General features: G+C 37.0%; 1 protein-coding gene across 1 annotated transcript in view; it reads right to left on the bottom strand.

The window, feature by feature from the left end:
- DCTN4 (dynactin subunit 4) overlaps positions 1-11534 on the bottom strand; it is a 29528-nt gene extending 17994 nt beyond the window's left edge. The window contains exons 1-4 of the mRNA XM_016118755.2: positions 11369-11534; positions 9026-9096; positions 6673-6851; positions 1641-1684 (exon numbers count right to left, since the gene is read on the bottom strand). Of these exons, the coding sequence (XP_015974241.2) occupies positions 1641-1684; positions 6673-6851; positions 9026-9096; positions 11369-11503 (429 nt within the window). The 5' untranslated portion in view covers positions 11504-11534. The remainder of the gene's footprint in view (positions 1-1640; positions 1685-6672; positions 6852-9025; positions 9097-11368) is intronic.
- Between the last annotated feature and the right edge of the window lie 4680 nt (positions 11535-16214).

Here is a 16214-nt window from a genome sequence, read left to right as displayed (position 1 = left end):
AATGTGACATTTTGTACTCTATTTCCTCCCCCATTCCATCGCACATTTTTATTTTTTAAATATATTTTAAACATAAAAACATGTTGTGAAAAATGCAAATGTAAAAAATAAAAAGTGAAACTTCTATCTCAAGTCCACCTTTCTCATCACCAGAGTTACCTATTACAGTTTAGATATCTTTCTTACATACTTACAGACACAAGTATATTATATTTTACACACATTTATAACAACCTATGTATAGAAATATAGTTTTTGTATGGATAAAAATAAATACAAGTCTTTCTATATTTTACATAAAGAAAAAAAAAACTTCCTTTTTTATTGAAAGTTTCATGAACGACAGTAAAATAGATCTACCTTATTCTTTTTAAAGGCTACATCTTATTGTATTGTACAGACGACTTATAAGTTATTTAACCGCTTCCTAGGATAGGACTTAAATGGTCTCCTGGTACCTTCTCTTATCCTTGCAATTCAGTAACAATTATGTTTTAGAAACATAATCTGATCTTACCAGCTCTTTGCTGAAAACCTTTAAAGCCTTCTCAAACTCCTTAACTCGATTTACATGATCCTGCGTGCGTGGTCTGACAATTCTCTCCATTCACCTGATGCTATGCTTCACTCTAGTCACACTTAGCTTGTCTACAACTTGTTCTGCCACTTTCATTTACAAGCTCCTTGCCTATGCCATTCCTCCACCTTAAATTCTTTCCCTTATATGCATGCTGTCCTCAAATCTTAGCAACATCTTCAGCTATGGCCCTAACTAGTTAAAATTCCCCGAGAAATGTTGACATGGTACAATTTATGTCTTCTTCACATTACTTACAGTTTATCCTTTATCTGGGGGTTATCTGATTTTTGTTTTCCCATTAGTCTTAAACTCTATAAGGGCAGGGACCATGGATCCCTATTGTTCAGCACAGTCCATGGCAATAAATATTCGATGAATGAATATATACATTTTCATGCATAAGTATTTCTGTCAGAGTCTAGGAAGTAGACACTGCACTAATTTACACCAATAATAGTATATGTAAAAAGGTCCAGTTCCCCACACCATCATCCAAGATGTTTTCAGTGTTTCTAATTTTTGATGTCAAAAGTAGATAATTATAAATTGTTTAATTTGGAGCTTGATTGTACATACATTCATTTCGATAGTACTTAATTATCTTCCTCATATTCTAGTTTCAGAGGCAAAATATCAGCTCTAGTGTATACTACAGAGATGAAGTCACTATGAACTGTTAAAGGGTGTTCAAGTCACGATTCTGTAAGCAACCACTGTCAAGCCCAAGGATATCCTCTAAATTAGTGGTGTTTCCAGGAGCTAAGTTATCTATATATTGATCATACTTCCAAGAGTATTTGAGAACAATAGTTGGCAAGTTATGTGAGAAACAAAAACATCAGTTTCCTTTTTCTGATTCACAACTTGAATACAGAACTAAAAGTATACCTAAGTTTCTCTATTAACTTAACGGAAGAAACTGCCGTTGTGATTTCATGTCTTACAGTGAGAAGCAATTTACACATCATGGATTTCTAAGCATAGGCCACATATCACTGATAAAATGGAAGATCTTCAGTCTTTCTCTCTATCTTTTCTTAGCCTGATGACCTTTACTTACCCGTTGAGTGTGAGGATTTTCAGGTTCTTGCCAACCACCACTGGCTGCAAAATAAAGGAACATTAAATAAGAATTTCATAATTTGATAATTTGATTTTCACAAAAATAGGTCATCTGCAAGCCACAAAGTAAAACTTAAGAACATAAACTCGCAGAACTTCCAAGAAAGAGTCCTAAAAATTATATAGATCAGAATGCTCAGAATAAATTATTTTCTTTAAATATAATGATGGTGATAATCACCACCACCACCACAACTAACACACATACAGCTTCTCTGCCAGGCACTTGAAATGTTTTACATTTCATTTTATTCTTATAACCCTCTGAGATGGGAACTCTTATTATTCGTCTCATTTTACAAATGAGAAATTGAGGAAACTGAGGTTCAGAGAGTTAAATAACTGCCCGAGGTCACAAAGATAGTAAGTGGTAAGTCAGTATTCAAACTCTGACTCTGGAGACCCTGCTCTTATCTGCAACACTGTGCAAGTTCTACTTTTATGACTCTAGGTAGAGGAAATTTTCTTACCTAAGAAACAAACAGCACAAATCATAAAGACAAAGATTATTCCAGAAAGCCGGAAGTAAAACCATAATGAATATTTTCAACAAGTGGTGCTATAACTGGATATCCATATACAAAAAAAAATGAACCTTGACCCTTACCTCACAATGTAAACAACACTTACCCTGAAATGAACAATAAACGTACATGTAAGAGCTAAAACTATAATCTTCCTAGAAGAAAATATCAGTGAAAATCTTAGTGCCCTTGTGTTAGGCTAAGTTCTTCACTAGGAAACAAAAGGCATGAACAATAAAACTAAAAAATTGATTAAGTTGGACCTCAAAATTAGGAACTTGTGTTCTTCAAAAGACACTGCTGAGAAACTAAAAGGGCGAGTCACAGACTGGGAGAAAATATTTAAAAACATATATTGAACAAAGGACTTGTATCCAGAATACAGAACTGTTACAACTCAATAAAAAGACAAAAGTTCAGTTAAAAAATGGGCAAAAGATTTATACAAACACTTCACTAAAGAAACTATATTGATGACAAATTAAGCAATTAAGAAAATGCAAGTTACAACCACAATGAGGTATTACTACATACCTACTGGAATGGCTAAAATGAAAAATACTGGCGATACTAAGGATTGCTGAGGAACTGGAACTTTCCTATGTGGCTGTAGGGATCCAAAATGGTACTGCCACTTTACAAAATAGTTTGGCAGTTTCCAGTCCTGAAACATACACTTACCCTATGACCCAGCAATTCCACTCCTAGGTATTTACTCAAGAAAAATGAGTATATATATCCACACTAAGACTTGCAGGCAAATGTTCACAGCAGCTTTATTCAGGAGACAAAAACTGGAGAAAAACTCAATGTCCATCACTAGAGAATGAATAAACCAATTGTGGTATATCCATACAACAGATATAATACTCAATAATAAAAAGCAAAAACATGGGCAAATCTCAAAAGTATTATGCTAAGCTAAAGAAGATTAACACAAAAGACTATGTACTGCAAGACCTCAATTGTATAAACATCTAGAAAAGGCAAAGTCACAGTGATAGAAAGTACATTAGTGTGTCAGCAGCCAGGAAAGAGGTAGGGGTAAGAAATTGAGTGCGACGGGGCATGAGGAAACTTTTTCAGGTGATGGGAATTGTTCTGTAACATGATTGTGGTGGTGGCTACTTGATTACACATATTTGTCAAAACCCACAGAATTCTACACTTAAAATTGGTGAGTTTCGTCATATGTAAACTATATCTCAATAAAGCTAACCAAAAAAAGGAGAAAGCTAAACTATAATGAGATACCATCTTACAACCAACAGTTTGGAAAAACAATGCTAAAAAATGCCAAGGGCCTAGAACAATGGCTGGCAGGAGCAAAAACTGGTAAACCATTTTGGAGAGCTAAAGATGTATACAACTTAAACCTAGCAATTGTAGTTTTATAATTTCTAATGCAAAGAAACCCTTACTCTTGTGACTTATGAAACACATATAAGAATGTTTCTAACACCACTTGTTGTCAAAAGGAAAAAATGTGACAACCGCCTAAATGCCCATCAAGAGGATGTTTCTAACACCACTTGTTGTCAAAAGGAAAAAATGTGACAACTGCCTAAATGCCCATCAAGAGGAGACTGGGTAAGTAAACTGTGGTATGTCATGGATGAAATGAAATCTACTACTATAACAGACATAATATAGATAGAGAAAAGTAGTAGCAGGATACATACAGTATGTTTCCACATGCTTCACATTGAAAAGTATTGTCAGTGGCTCCGCAATGGGTTTAAACTGTTTTGTTTATGTTTAATGTTTTTAAGCTGGGTGATAAATACGTGAATGTATATTATTTATAAAATTTAAAACAATTTTTTTTTCCAAAACAAAAGAACCCTGTTCAAAACGACACTATACTCCCTTCCAAGAAATGGCAGCAATAACATCCTTTAGTACAAGATTCATATTATAAGTTGCCTACTTAAGGCAATCATGAAAAATTATGTAAAATAAATGTTTTAGTTGCAATATTTTTTAAAATGTGAATGTACTAATTGCTTCTTTAGAAGTGGTAATTTATTCTCAACAGCAATTTGGGAGACCCAACCATCTCATTATAAGTTTTTCCATGCACTTTACTGATACAATGGCTTATTTATAAATAAACAAATAGTTATAACTAAAGTGGTTTCAGAGCTTCTCAGATGCCAATGACATCATGGAAATTATCTGTACTCTTTTAAGAACTCCTTGTATTCAATTATCACTATCAAGATACCCTAGAGGAAACAGATTTCTAGAAGCAAGCATGGTTTTAAATTTCTGAAATATAAATTCTTGAATCCTAATGACTCATAATCTCCAAAACATAAACATTCATTTACAGAGGTACAAACTGATAAGTCTATTTAGATTTCTGGGCTTTGTTTAATTTGATAAAAAGAGACAAAATACAAACATGGAAAAATACACTGTAACTCACTAAGGCATATACTATGCCAATTTGAGGGGATTTTTTTTTTTTTTACATTTAACTTAAATTCATAAACAAATTCAAACAACTTGCTTGCTACATTGACATTAAAACATACACATGCAAATATTTACTCATAAACTAAAAAGATGCTATAAGATCATTCTAATATAAATCACATTTCAGGAACTATCTACCCACCAACGAATGTTTTTAATAAACTAAGATATACTTGTTAACTTTTTTTTTGAAGAATATTTTATCAATTTAATGTACAAAGTCAGAAAAATAACCAAGAGCTGAAGCATTTTAAACCAAGGAGCAAAATGAATAAAATCAAAGATTAAAATTTCAAGAATGGAGTTGAATCTAAAGAAATTTCACCCATATTTATTCCAAATTGTATAAGAATCTGAAAGTTTTTAGCTAAAGTCTATCTTCACTTTGTATGTCAAATGACATGAGTTTGTTATGGGCTTCCTCATATATTAGTAAGAAAGCTGAAATTTTACATGAAAATCCAAAAACGGGAATTTTTAACAAATCTAAAATATTTTCAGAAAATTTTATAAATGAAATTTTGGAAAGCAAAAGACAATAGGGAATTGGCAATGCTATTTACATAAAAATAAATAGCAACTGACTATATAAGGAGTGTTTCTACTCTGATGTTAACCATGAAGTATAGGAAGCGTAAAAATAAGTTTCCTAATAATGATAAGTGCAATCTCCGCTCTGAAATGCTCAAATAACGGACAGGTAATTAATGTGTTAGGTGGTGTTTTAGGTCCAAACACACGCATTATTTCTGTTTCGCTGATAAGCATTATTTATATAGGTATATATATAAACATATGTATGTATGTATGTATGTATGAATGAATGAATGAATGCATGCATGTATGTATGTATACACATATACATGTATCTTTGAGTATGTATTTGAATGTGCCAAGATAGATATTTGGGACATGGAATTGCTGGGCAGAAGGAAAAAAGCAATTTAAAATTTTAACAGATGTTACCAACTGCTCTTCAAGGTGGTAACATGAAAGAACTATTTTCCATGTTTTGGCCAACATCTGATATTACCAAATATAAAAAAAATCAATGGATAACGTTTTAATTTGCAATTTCCTGATAACCAGCAAAGTTGAACATATCTTTCTGCATACTTATTACTTTTTAAAAGTATTACCTCACCATGTTGTGAGTGAAAACAAAAACTCTACTCCACTGGACAATGAAAACTAAATGAAGAATTCAGACATTCAAAACAAGGTCTTTGTTCCCAAAGAACTCATATTAGAGTTGAGAACAGTTGAAAAGTTCACATTTAAACAATATTAATAGTACAAGACAGTACTATTTCATGATACCCAAAGAGCAAAAATAGAAGATAGGTCTATAAAATTTGAGAGGACAACAAGAAGGAGTAGGGCTTGGGTTATAACTTTATAAAAGGTTAGGGTCTTTCCATGGAATCTGCAAGGATAATAAAGAGTCTGGGGTGAAGACGGAGAGTTTTAACTCTACCATGGTCCCTTCAGAATACACATTTTGGCTACTGACCATTTTTATTTCCACTTTGAAAGCTGCTGTCCTATGCCTATTTTTCTATTGGGTCTCTTACTGATGTATAAAGGTTCCTCATTAACTTTATCTGTTATGCATGATCCAAATATTGTTCTTAGTTTGTCACTTTTGTCTTTTAGTTTTGTGAATGTGTGAATGGTGTTTTGTCATCAGTGGCGTTTATTTTTTATAAAGAACATCAATATTTAGATTCTAAGAAAGTGATTTATAAAGACTATTTTACCTACTCTGAAAAAACTAAAGTTAACCTGGTCTCGGATGAAATATCATTGTCCATAAATGGGAGAATCTGAGTATGCGGAAGATTGAATGACAAAATACTATGAATTTAGCTCCTACTGCCCAACAGGTAACAGAAATAATAATCTGTGGGCAATTATAGCACTGTTAATTTCACAAAATCTCATGCTGAAGTCTACTTCACTCACCCACAGATTTGTCTGCCATGCCCACATCTCGAGATGTCCAGCGACAAAATCCACAAGCCAGATAATAGGCTTTCTTCATGGTAGTCTTGGCTGGGTCATCTGGAAGCTGCGTGGAGATGCTTGTAGCCCGAGTGGAGAGGGTGTGCATGCAGCCAGGACAGTCAAAGCAGTTGGCACATCTATGATAAAGAAATACAACAATTCCTTTACTCGACAAATATTACCAAGTACTTACTACGTGTCTGATGTTGTTCTAGGTGTTAGGAATTCAAGAGAGAATTGTACTCACTCTTGAATTGTCTCAAAAACAATATGAAATAAGTATTCCTGAGATTCATAGAAACTTCGTTTTAAAATTTCAAAAGTATTATATGTTCATTTAAAAAAAAATCACCATCAAGAGTTCCTGAAGAATCAGAGCCTACCCAATGCTACTCCACAGAGGGAATCGGCATTCACAGTTTGGCATTAACTATTTTGGACTCCTTTTATGCATATACAGACCACGAAGAGTGCCAAGGAAAACAGAAATGTCACAATTTATGCCTTCAGAGAGAACAGACAAGTTGCACAATGGAAAACTGAGAGGCAACAATACAATGACCTATGAAATTGGTTTGGAAAATAACTGCTTGTTTGCTGTGCCAGAGAACTGAAAGAGAAACCAAACAGTGCTGGCAAACTGGAATGGTTCAGAAGCACTGCTTTTTTAGGGCTTTCTGTTCTCTCCTTAGGCACTATTCTTTCTAGGGCTCAGTCAACATTTCCCCTTCAGGGGCCCTTGTGCCTTGTTGCTTTTAACTTTCCCACCACCTGAGGTTATCAAGATTTCACCTCTAATCCTGGACTTGTACTGAAGTTCTATTCTATGATTCCAATTATCTACAATATTTTTCCCATATGGATAATATCCTCAAGTAACGATAATAAAAGTAACCACCTCATGGGACTATTTTGAGGATTAAATGATAAAAATTAATGTGTGGACAGCATATAAAACTGTGTCTAGCTTATCAAAAAGTATTTCTTGAGGATAGGAAAGATAAATAACAATAGTTTGCATCCATGGAGCTGCAGAAATGTGACTGGTAGCAAACGACTTTTACATCAAACTAAAGACCAAATGGCACCGAGGAGCAATGAACGCACCTACCACCCACATCTCGGTTTTAAATACCATTCACCAATAAAAGGAACCAGGGCTCCTTGGAGAAATGGCTAATGCTAGGATTGAGGCAGAAAATACATAGAATGAGCCTGGGGTATCTAGTACTGGAAAGTAAGAAAGTACTCAAATGAATGAACAAATCACCCTCAAGGTTAATGATGGGGGTACGTCAGAGAGATACAGGAGTCAAAGAGTTCGCAATGGCCAAACGTAAAATAATTTGAGCAAAAAAAAAAAGTAGTATTAGATTATAACCTAAACCATAAAATAAACATCTATGAGCCCATATTGCTTTAAGTAAATGATTAAATAACTAGGAAAAAAAGAGAAAAATCTTCCATGCAAAAGAATTCCAAATAATTAACACAAACAGCCCTCACGGAGGGGGAGCATAACTCCCCACTATTTAAGTTTGGGCTCTGGTGATTTTCCTTCCAAAGAGTATAACATGGAAAAGGAGAGGGGGAAAAAGAGTAAAAAGAGTAAATGCACATGGAACAAACCTGACAAGCACTAGTTCGAGCCAGGTAATTGAGGTTAACATCAACAGTGATAATTCATAGGATTGTATATTCCCTTGATATGATGCACTTTACCTCTGTGGGCCTCCTCCCCAAAACATATTCCCCCAGTTGATGGAAAAAACATCAGACAAATTCCAAATGAGGGGCATTCTACAAAATATCTGACCAGCACTCCTCAAAACTTTTAAGATCATCAAAACCAAGGAAAGTCAAAGAAAGTATCATAGCTTTAGGAGTCTAAGAAGACACAACGATTAAATATAATGTGAATATCCTGAATAGGATCCTGGAACAGAAAAAAGGCATTAGGAAAAAACTGAGGAAATCTGAATGAAACGTGGAGTTTATTTAATAATGTACCGGTATTGCTCATTGAGTCAAATATACCACACTAAAGTAAGATGTTAACACTAGGGGAGACTGGGTATGGAGTAAATGAGAATTCTCTTTATCATCTTCACAATAATTCTTAAGTCTAAAACTATTCTAAAACAGAAAGTTTATTTAAAGAATCAAAGGATATTTCATCTTTGGCAAAGGTAATGCTAAAAAATGGAAAAAAAAAAAAAAGCTAGTTAAAAAAGAGAGTTAATTCTATGTGTTTTCTTACCACTATTAAAAAAATAGTTGAGGAAACAGAAAAAATGGATCCCAGTCTTACCTGTTCTTTTTTAGTTTGGCTTCAGCTGATGGCATATTTTCTAAGCAACTGGGACAATAATGGGAGTCCACCTACAAGGAAACAAGAAGTCAAACCCTTCTATTTTTCCTTTTTGATCTTTCCTGTTCCCTTTCATCAAGGTTTTATGTATTAGATATTAAAAATTGTCTATATAAAAGAACTCTATAATAATCTAGAGAACAGATTAATAAATAACCTAATTTGTGAAGCTGTGATCAAATATAGCTATATTGGATTATAGTAACTTGACCACACATAAATTGTAAGAGACTTAGAAAGTTTTCTCATTTAAGAAATACATATTCACTGAAGAATAACATAAATTAACATTTGTGAAGTCAGCTACAGTCAACCAGAGATTTTTAAATGACAAATTAAACTACTAAGCAAACAAGGGTCTTATTGTATTTAACTCAAAAACATTGTATAAAAATTAAATTCTTTTTATTTTTAAAGTCTGCATAATTATTTTCTTAAAGGTAGGTAGATCCTATTTGAAGATTTTAGAACTCTACTCAAGGGCAGATGGAAAAACAAATTCATTTGAACTCAAATACTATGAGAGAAACTGGCTTTTTTCATCGCCTGCTATAAATAAGACCATCTTTGAAAAGATTAATACAACTGCTGCTCAAATAATCTCCAGGAACATAAAATATAGTATCGCTAATATTTACACTGACTCATCATAAAAGGCAGTATCATTCATTCCTTTGCACTCCCTTTCTGAATTATGCTTGTCCCTTCATGTGCGACTCTAATCCCAGGTTTTCCATTGGAACTTTATGGGTTGCTCCAGCCCTCACTAGTCTCATCCTTCCCCTAACCCTAATGGCCTCCACCTCTAGGTATACATTAGTCTGTAAAAGATACAATTACGGACTAAATGTCATAGCTGAAGAGATTCTTAGAGATCAAGAAGATTGAACTCCCTAATAACCATCAAATGAGAATCTATTCCAGTAAATTCTAAAGGGGCATGTGGAACAGGGAAGCATGTAAATGAGAGAGGACCTGCCAAGAAAATACACACACACAAAGTGTTAATGGAGAAGAAAAATACAAGAAAAATCAATGCCATGTTGTATACATGAAAAACCAATACCATATTACACATACATGGCATTGATTTTTTCTTGTATTAAATGCTTTCCCTGACTATTCTTAATATTGTAACAAACATCCCCAATAATAATTATTAATATGTAAAGTGGCTTATAGTATAGAACATGTTTTTCATACATATTTTTAATAGTCCAGGTATGTTCACAGAAGTTCTCTGAGTTAGGATGCTCGTTTTCAAATCCTAGTCCTCCCTATGATCCCCAAATTTCTAGCTGTGTGCCCTACGGCAAACATTATGTGTTTACCTGGAAAGAATGATTTTTTAAAAAAAAGTATCTACTCCAGAGTTGTAGAAGATTAAAGATTATGCAAATCATATTGCAAATAGAAAGTTCCGAATAAAGGGTATCTATTATTACTATTAGCTTTTCCTTCATTTAGGTGGCTGAGTTACTCAACAGAAGGATGTATGTCTTACTCATCTTTTAATCCTCAAATCTTACTAAAAGAATGATATGTGCCAAGCGCTGTAGAAGTTTTGAGTTTGTCTGGTGATTTTTTTATAGGGTAGTGTCTTTTGGATCTGAGCAATCCCACCATGAACACCCACCCATTTGTGCCTATGAAGGGGAGCACCCTACCCTCAAGAGAAGCGCCATAAATATAACACTTTCAGGTTCTTACATGACATGCCCAATTCTAAGCGCTTTTCACTCAGCTCATCCTATCCTAACCTCTTCCGGCTGCAGGACTTGGCCTGAGCCAGGACACGGAGAAAGGCAGTCTGATGAGGGCCCAGTTTCTAGCCAAAGCAGAGACAGAACTTCCAGGTTGGGAGGGACAGGAATGACAATGCCTGCATTTACCCCACCCAAATCTATCCTGGAAAAAATGGTATCTTGCCCCTCAACTGGCGTGAACTAAAGAGGTCCATACCTTTTTCTCCCCAACCCACCTTGTGATCAAACCCCCCAGAAGACTGCTAGGGCTCCCAAACTCAAGTTTGTCCAATCAGAGGGCGCTCTGGAACCAAGAAAATCTGCTCAGCCCCACCCAAGTCCGCTCCTCCTTTCCAAGTGACAAATTATAAGCAAATTAAACAGCAGGCAAATGTGAGTGACGGAAGACAAAACCAATCAGCAAACTAGGAAAATGACTACCCGCCTCCACCCGCGGAACTTCCCTGCCCAACGCGGTGACTAATAAGAACGCCTATCCCCCTCCCCCAACACATACTCTTCATGGGATGACTGTTACCTCGTGAGACACACATTCCAGCGACCGCAACTCGCTACAATAGCGGCAGAAGTAAAGCTGCGAGAGCGGGGCCCGAACCTTCTTTTCTCCCTGGACTAGGTAGAGAACCCGCTCCGATTGCAGCAGAGACGCCATCTTGAAAAGGGAGGAGTCAACCGACGCTCCCAGCGCATCACGTGACCCGAAAGCCAGCGTTTTCCCTGCCGCCTTCCCTACGTCTTTCAACGTAGGGTTTAACGTAAGGTTTCCGAGCCAGCGGGCGAAAGTCAAAGTGCGCACGCGCAACCGGGATTCCCGGTTTCCCTCCCACCTGTCTTCCTCCCATTGTTTTAGTGAGCGCGGACAGCCTGTGTGATATTTAGACTTCCCAATTAAGTACAGAATTGCAGATCAAATCCAAACAGGTCCAGCGCTCTTTTTTTCGTTTCCTTCAGAAAGTAAGGCGGCTTTTTGTTTTATTTACAACTGTTACTTGTGCCTTCACCTTCCAGGCAAACATCCAGACGGTAGATGGAAGGTCCCTGGGACAGGGTTCCATGGGAACTGGAAAGCTCAGAGTCATACCAGCACTATATTCTGATCGTCTTGCCAATGACCCATAGAAAACTTTTGACAGACGTTATCTCATTTGAAATTTCTTAAACTGTGAGCTCCTCCACGCAGAGGCCATAAACTAAAGTTTTGAGTACTTAGCATTAGAACTCTCTGTGCAGTAGTCTCCCCTTCAATAGAGTTTTCACTTTCCGCAGTTTAGTAACCCATGGTCAACTGTGGTCTGATAATAGTAAATGGGAAATTTCAGAAATAAGCAATTCATAAGTTTTAAAATGTGTGCTCTTCTGTGTAGCATGATATAATCTTGTTTCATCCTGCGCTGGCATATTTGGGAAGTGAATCATGGTGTCCATGTTGTATATGCTACCCACTCATCAGTCATTTAGTAGCTAGCTGTCTTGATTAGATTGACTGATATCACAGTCATGGTATTGCAGTGCTTGTGTTCAGGTAGTCCTTGTTTTACTTAATAATGGGCCTAAAGCACAAGATGCTGGCGATTTGGATGTCGGATGTGCCAAAGAGAAGCTGTAAAACGTTCTTTTTAAGTGAAAATATATGTCTGTATAGGAAAAAACATAGTATATGTAGGGTTCTGTACTATCTGTGTTTTCAGGCCTCCATTGCGGGTCTTGGAACAAATTCCCCCATGGACGAGGGGTAGCTGCAGTATGGTGGGTGTTCAATAAGGATCGATTAATGAAGGAATAAATTCAATGAATGATATTACTAGGTGTCGTTGAGATTTTTCTAATGCATAAATTAAGGCTTAGATATAGAAAATGACCACTTAGAACTGACATAGCAAAGACTGGAGCCTATATTACCTACCACCAGGTCTATGCTTTTCTTACTGTACTGGTATTTTATCATTAACTGTCTGACATTAGAACTGGTGATTGAGAAGAAACAACTGAATGATAATAGCTAACATTTACTAAGCACTTACCAAATGCAGGACAGTGTGTCAAAATTTTACATACACTCATTTAATTTTCATGAAAACTTCAAAAGACAGGTATTATCATTATCAGTATTTTACAGAGCAGGAAACTGAGTCTCATAGAATTGCAATGACTTATCCGAAGTTCTATAAATAACGCAGAACCTTGTTCTGACTCCACAGCTTGCATTCATTACCCCTATGTATACTGCCTTCTGCATATTTTCTTAAGTTCTTTTTTCCAGCTTTACTAAGGTACAATTGACAATTAAAATCTACATATTTTAAAGTGTACACCCTGATGATTTGATATACATTGTGAAATAACACAACAAGCTAATTAACATATCCATCTCATATAGTTACCATTTTCTTTTTTCCTGGGGAGAACACATCTACTGTCTTAGCAAATTTCAGTATGTAATATGGTATTGTTAACTATAGTCACATTGTTGTACATTAGATCTCCAGAACTTATTTATCTTGCATAATTGAAACTTTGTACCCTTTGACCAACATCTCTCCATTTCCTCTTTGCCTCAGGCCTTGGCAACCACTGTTCTCTCTGCTTCCTTCCATAGGTTCAACTATTTTAGATTCCATATATAAGCCAAATCGCTGCAGGATTTGTCTTTTTGGGTCTGGCGTAGTCTACTCAGCATAATGTCCTTTAGGTTCATCCATATTGTTGCAAATGGGAGGATTTCTTTCTTTCTTTTTTTTTTTTTTTTTAAAGCTGGATGAGATTCACTGTTTGGCAACTAGCAGTCACCTGTAGCACAATACTCAATGTACAGATGGTGACTAGCATGGGCCCTAGGAAGCAGTAAGACACAGGCACTGGCATAGAAGACAGTCACTGGAAGCAGAGGAAGGAGGACATGCAGGAGGACACTGGCTTGGTTTCTGAGGCTCACAGGGCCAACCTGCTTCAGTGGTGCTTACAGGCTTTACAAAAACAGACAGCAGCTGAGGGTTGCAGTTTGCTCATGCCTGCTATAGCATCCTAGTGTAGTAGACTGGATGACTTAGAATCACTATGTACTAGAAAGATCCTATTTTCAATCCCCGCATTTTTCAGATGGAGAACATGTCCAGAGAGTCAAAGGAACATGCCCACAGGTTTTCTCACCCCTGGTACTATATTCTATTCTCTAACTCCGTAAGTGGAGTTCCCTGCACACCACATCAGTTAATTCGTATACACAATTAAGGAAGAAATGGATTGCTCTTCTAACAACACTTGAAAAGAAAGCAAATGCAAGAGAAAACAGGATGCTGATGGATAGCTTATTTAACTTTGCCCTGGGAGTTTACGGGAATTGCGTCATTCTGATTTGAGGCACATGAGTTTCACATCTCTGGATTGCTCTCCCCTTGACTTCAACAGGAATTTTTTAAGAACACATCAAGCCTAACGAAAGCTTGTACTCCTCATGCTCCCTTCTTTGTGCTTGGTAGACTAACCAGAAGCTGATGTCAGTTCTGTGACACCAAGGAAGACTTTTGCCATGCCCTGCCGAGGATGCAGAGACGTGAGCTAGGCATCCTTTTCAGCCAGAGGATGTGCAGGGTGACCTCGAGTTAACCACTGCAGCTGTTACCCAATTCCTGCTAGTGCTTAAGGCAGACCTCTGGCTCCTGAACTGCTGGCTCATAAGAGACAGCTCATGGCCATTCACTCTCTATTCCACTCATCTCCTCCTCCTGCATGTTTGCCCACTGAACTCAGAACTGACTTAAGAGATCATAGCTCTGAAAGAAGTGGGGAGCCATTGCAGAATTTCAAGCAGAGCAGTGACATGATCTATAGTTAACTAGGGTCACTCTGGATGCAGTTTTGAGAATGGACTATAGAGTGTCAAGAACAGAAACAGGAAGTCAGTTTGGAGATTACAGTAGTGATCTGGGCATGAGGTGACAGTGCCATGGACCGGAGTTCTTACTATATTTTGAAAGTAGAGTCTGATACCCAAATCTGGGAAGTCATGTACACACACTGTCAAATAAAGGGTAGTTTGGAGTCACACAACAGTGAGGCTCTTGTTGGGCCAAGGGATAATCCATTTCACAGTTTAGTTGAATTCAGCCACTGGGAGTTTATTTCCTCAGAAATTATCGAGACTATCTGTTTCTTTTTCCTGTTTGACTTTGTTCCAAATCACAAAGCATTCTGATTACTACACAGGAAAGCATATTTCACAAGAGGCTCGGAGAAAGCGCCAGTCCGTCCGTTGCTAAACATGTTAATCACATCTTCAAAGCTCCAGCTCAAGCCGAGAAGGAGAAGCTGATGTGGGAGAGAGTCCAGGCCGTTTGTAATGGTGCCAAGGGCTCTTCCAAACAAGCTTTGCCTATGACGGTGAAGGCAAAATGAGCTAATAAAAGTTAAAGTGGGTATAAAGCATGGAACGTTATAAGTTGTTAAGTAAATATTTGTTATTAGGCCATAGAGTTTAGTCCAATATCCTCATTTGCAAGTGGGAAAACATGGTCGGAAAGAGGAAGTGGTTTGTCTGAAGTTACCCTGCTTACTTAATGAACAGTAAGTTGATTTCTTTTATTATGTTTAAATGATTAGGATTCCCAGTCTTGCCCACACTCTCATTTGTGTGTCTTCCAATTAATTTCTGGGAAGCTCTTTTAGACTTCGAGTGGTCAGTGTCTCATTTGAGAATCTTTCTGCCCTCATGGGGAAGTTCGATGGGATGTTTTGTTATCCTCGAGCACCTGTGGAAGCCAGCCTCCAAACTGGCCTTCAATTGTGCCAAGATCAGACCAATAGCATACAAAAGAAATGGTGATATGACACTTCTGAGATTAGATTATAAAAATATTTATATATCATTTCTCTGTTGGGTGCTCTCTTATTGTTTTGAGTGATCTCTTGGCATCACTTGTTTGGCTGCCATTTTGGTGAGCAGCCCTGTGGCCATGTAGCAAGGAACTAGAGACTCCAGCCAACAGCCAGCAAGGACTGCGGCCTGCCCACAACTAGTACAGGAGCTTGGGAGTAGATTCTCCAGCTCCAGTCATGTATTAAGATGACTACAGACCCAGCTGGCAGCCTGACTGCAATCTCACAAGAGACCCTGAGCTAGAACCACCCGGCTAAGCAGCTCCTGGACTCCTGACTCTCAGAAACTGTAAGATAGTAAATGTTTGTTGTAAGTTGCTAAGTTTTTGAGATACTTTGTTACAGCAATATAAAACTAATATACCCGCCCTCCCTTACCATCATTCTAACGGTGAGCTTCTGTTGCACTGTACACTTGTCTTTCCATCTCTGCCCCTCTACCATCCTTGTCATTGCCTTGTGCATTCCCCATGTGTCCTCATCGCAAACTG

This window comes from Rousettus aegyptiacus, unplaced genomic scaffold (assembly GCF_014176215.1).
Source record: "Rousettus aegyptiacus isolate mRouAeg1 unplaced genomic scaffold, mRouAeg1.p scaffold_m13_p_7, whole genome shotgun sequence".
NCBI lineage: Eukaryota > Metazoa > Chordata > Mammalia > Chiroptera > Pteropodidae > Rousettus > Rousettus aegyptiacus.
The sequence above is the reverse complement of the archived record's forward strand: the minus strand, read 5'-3'. Positions and strand labels throughout refer to the sequence as shown.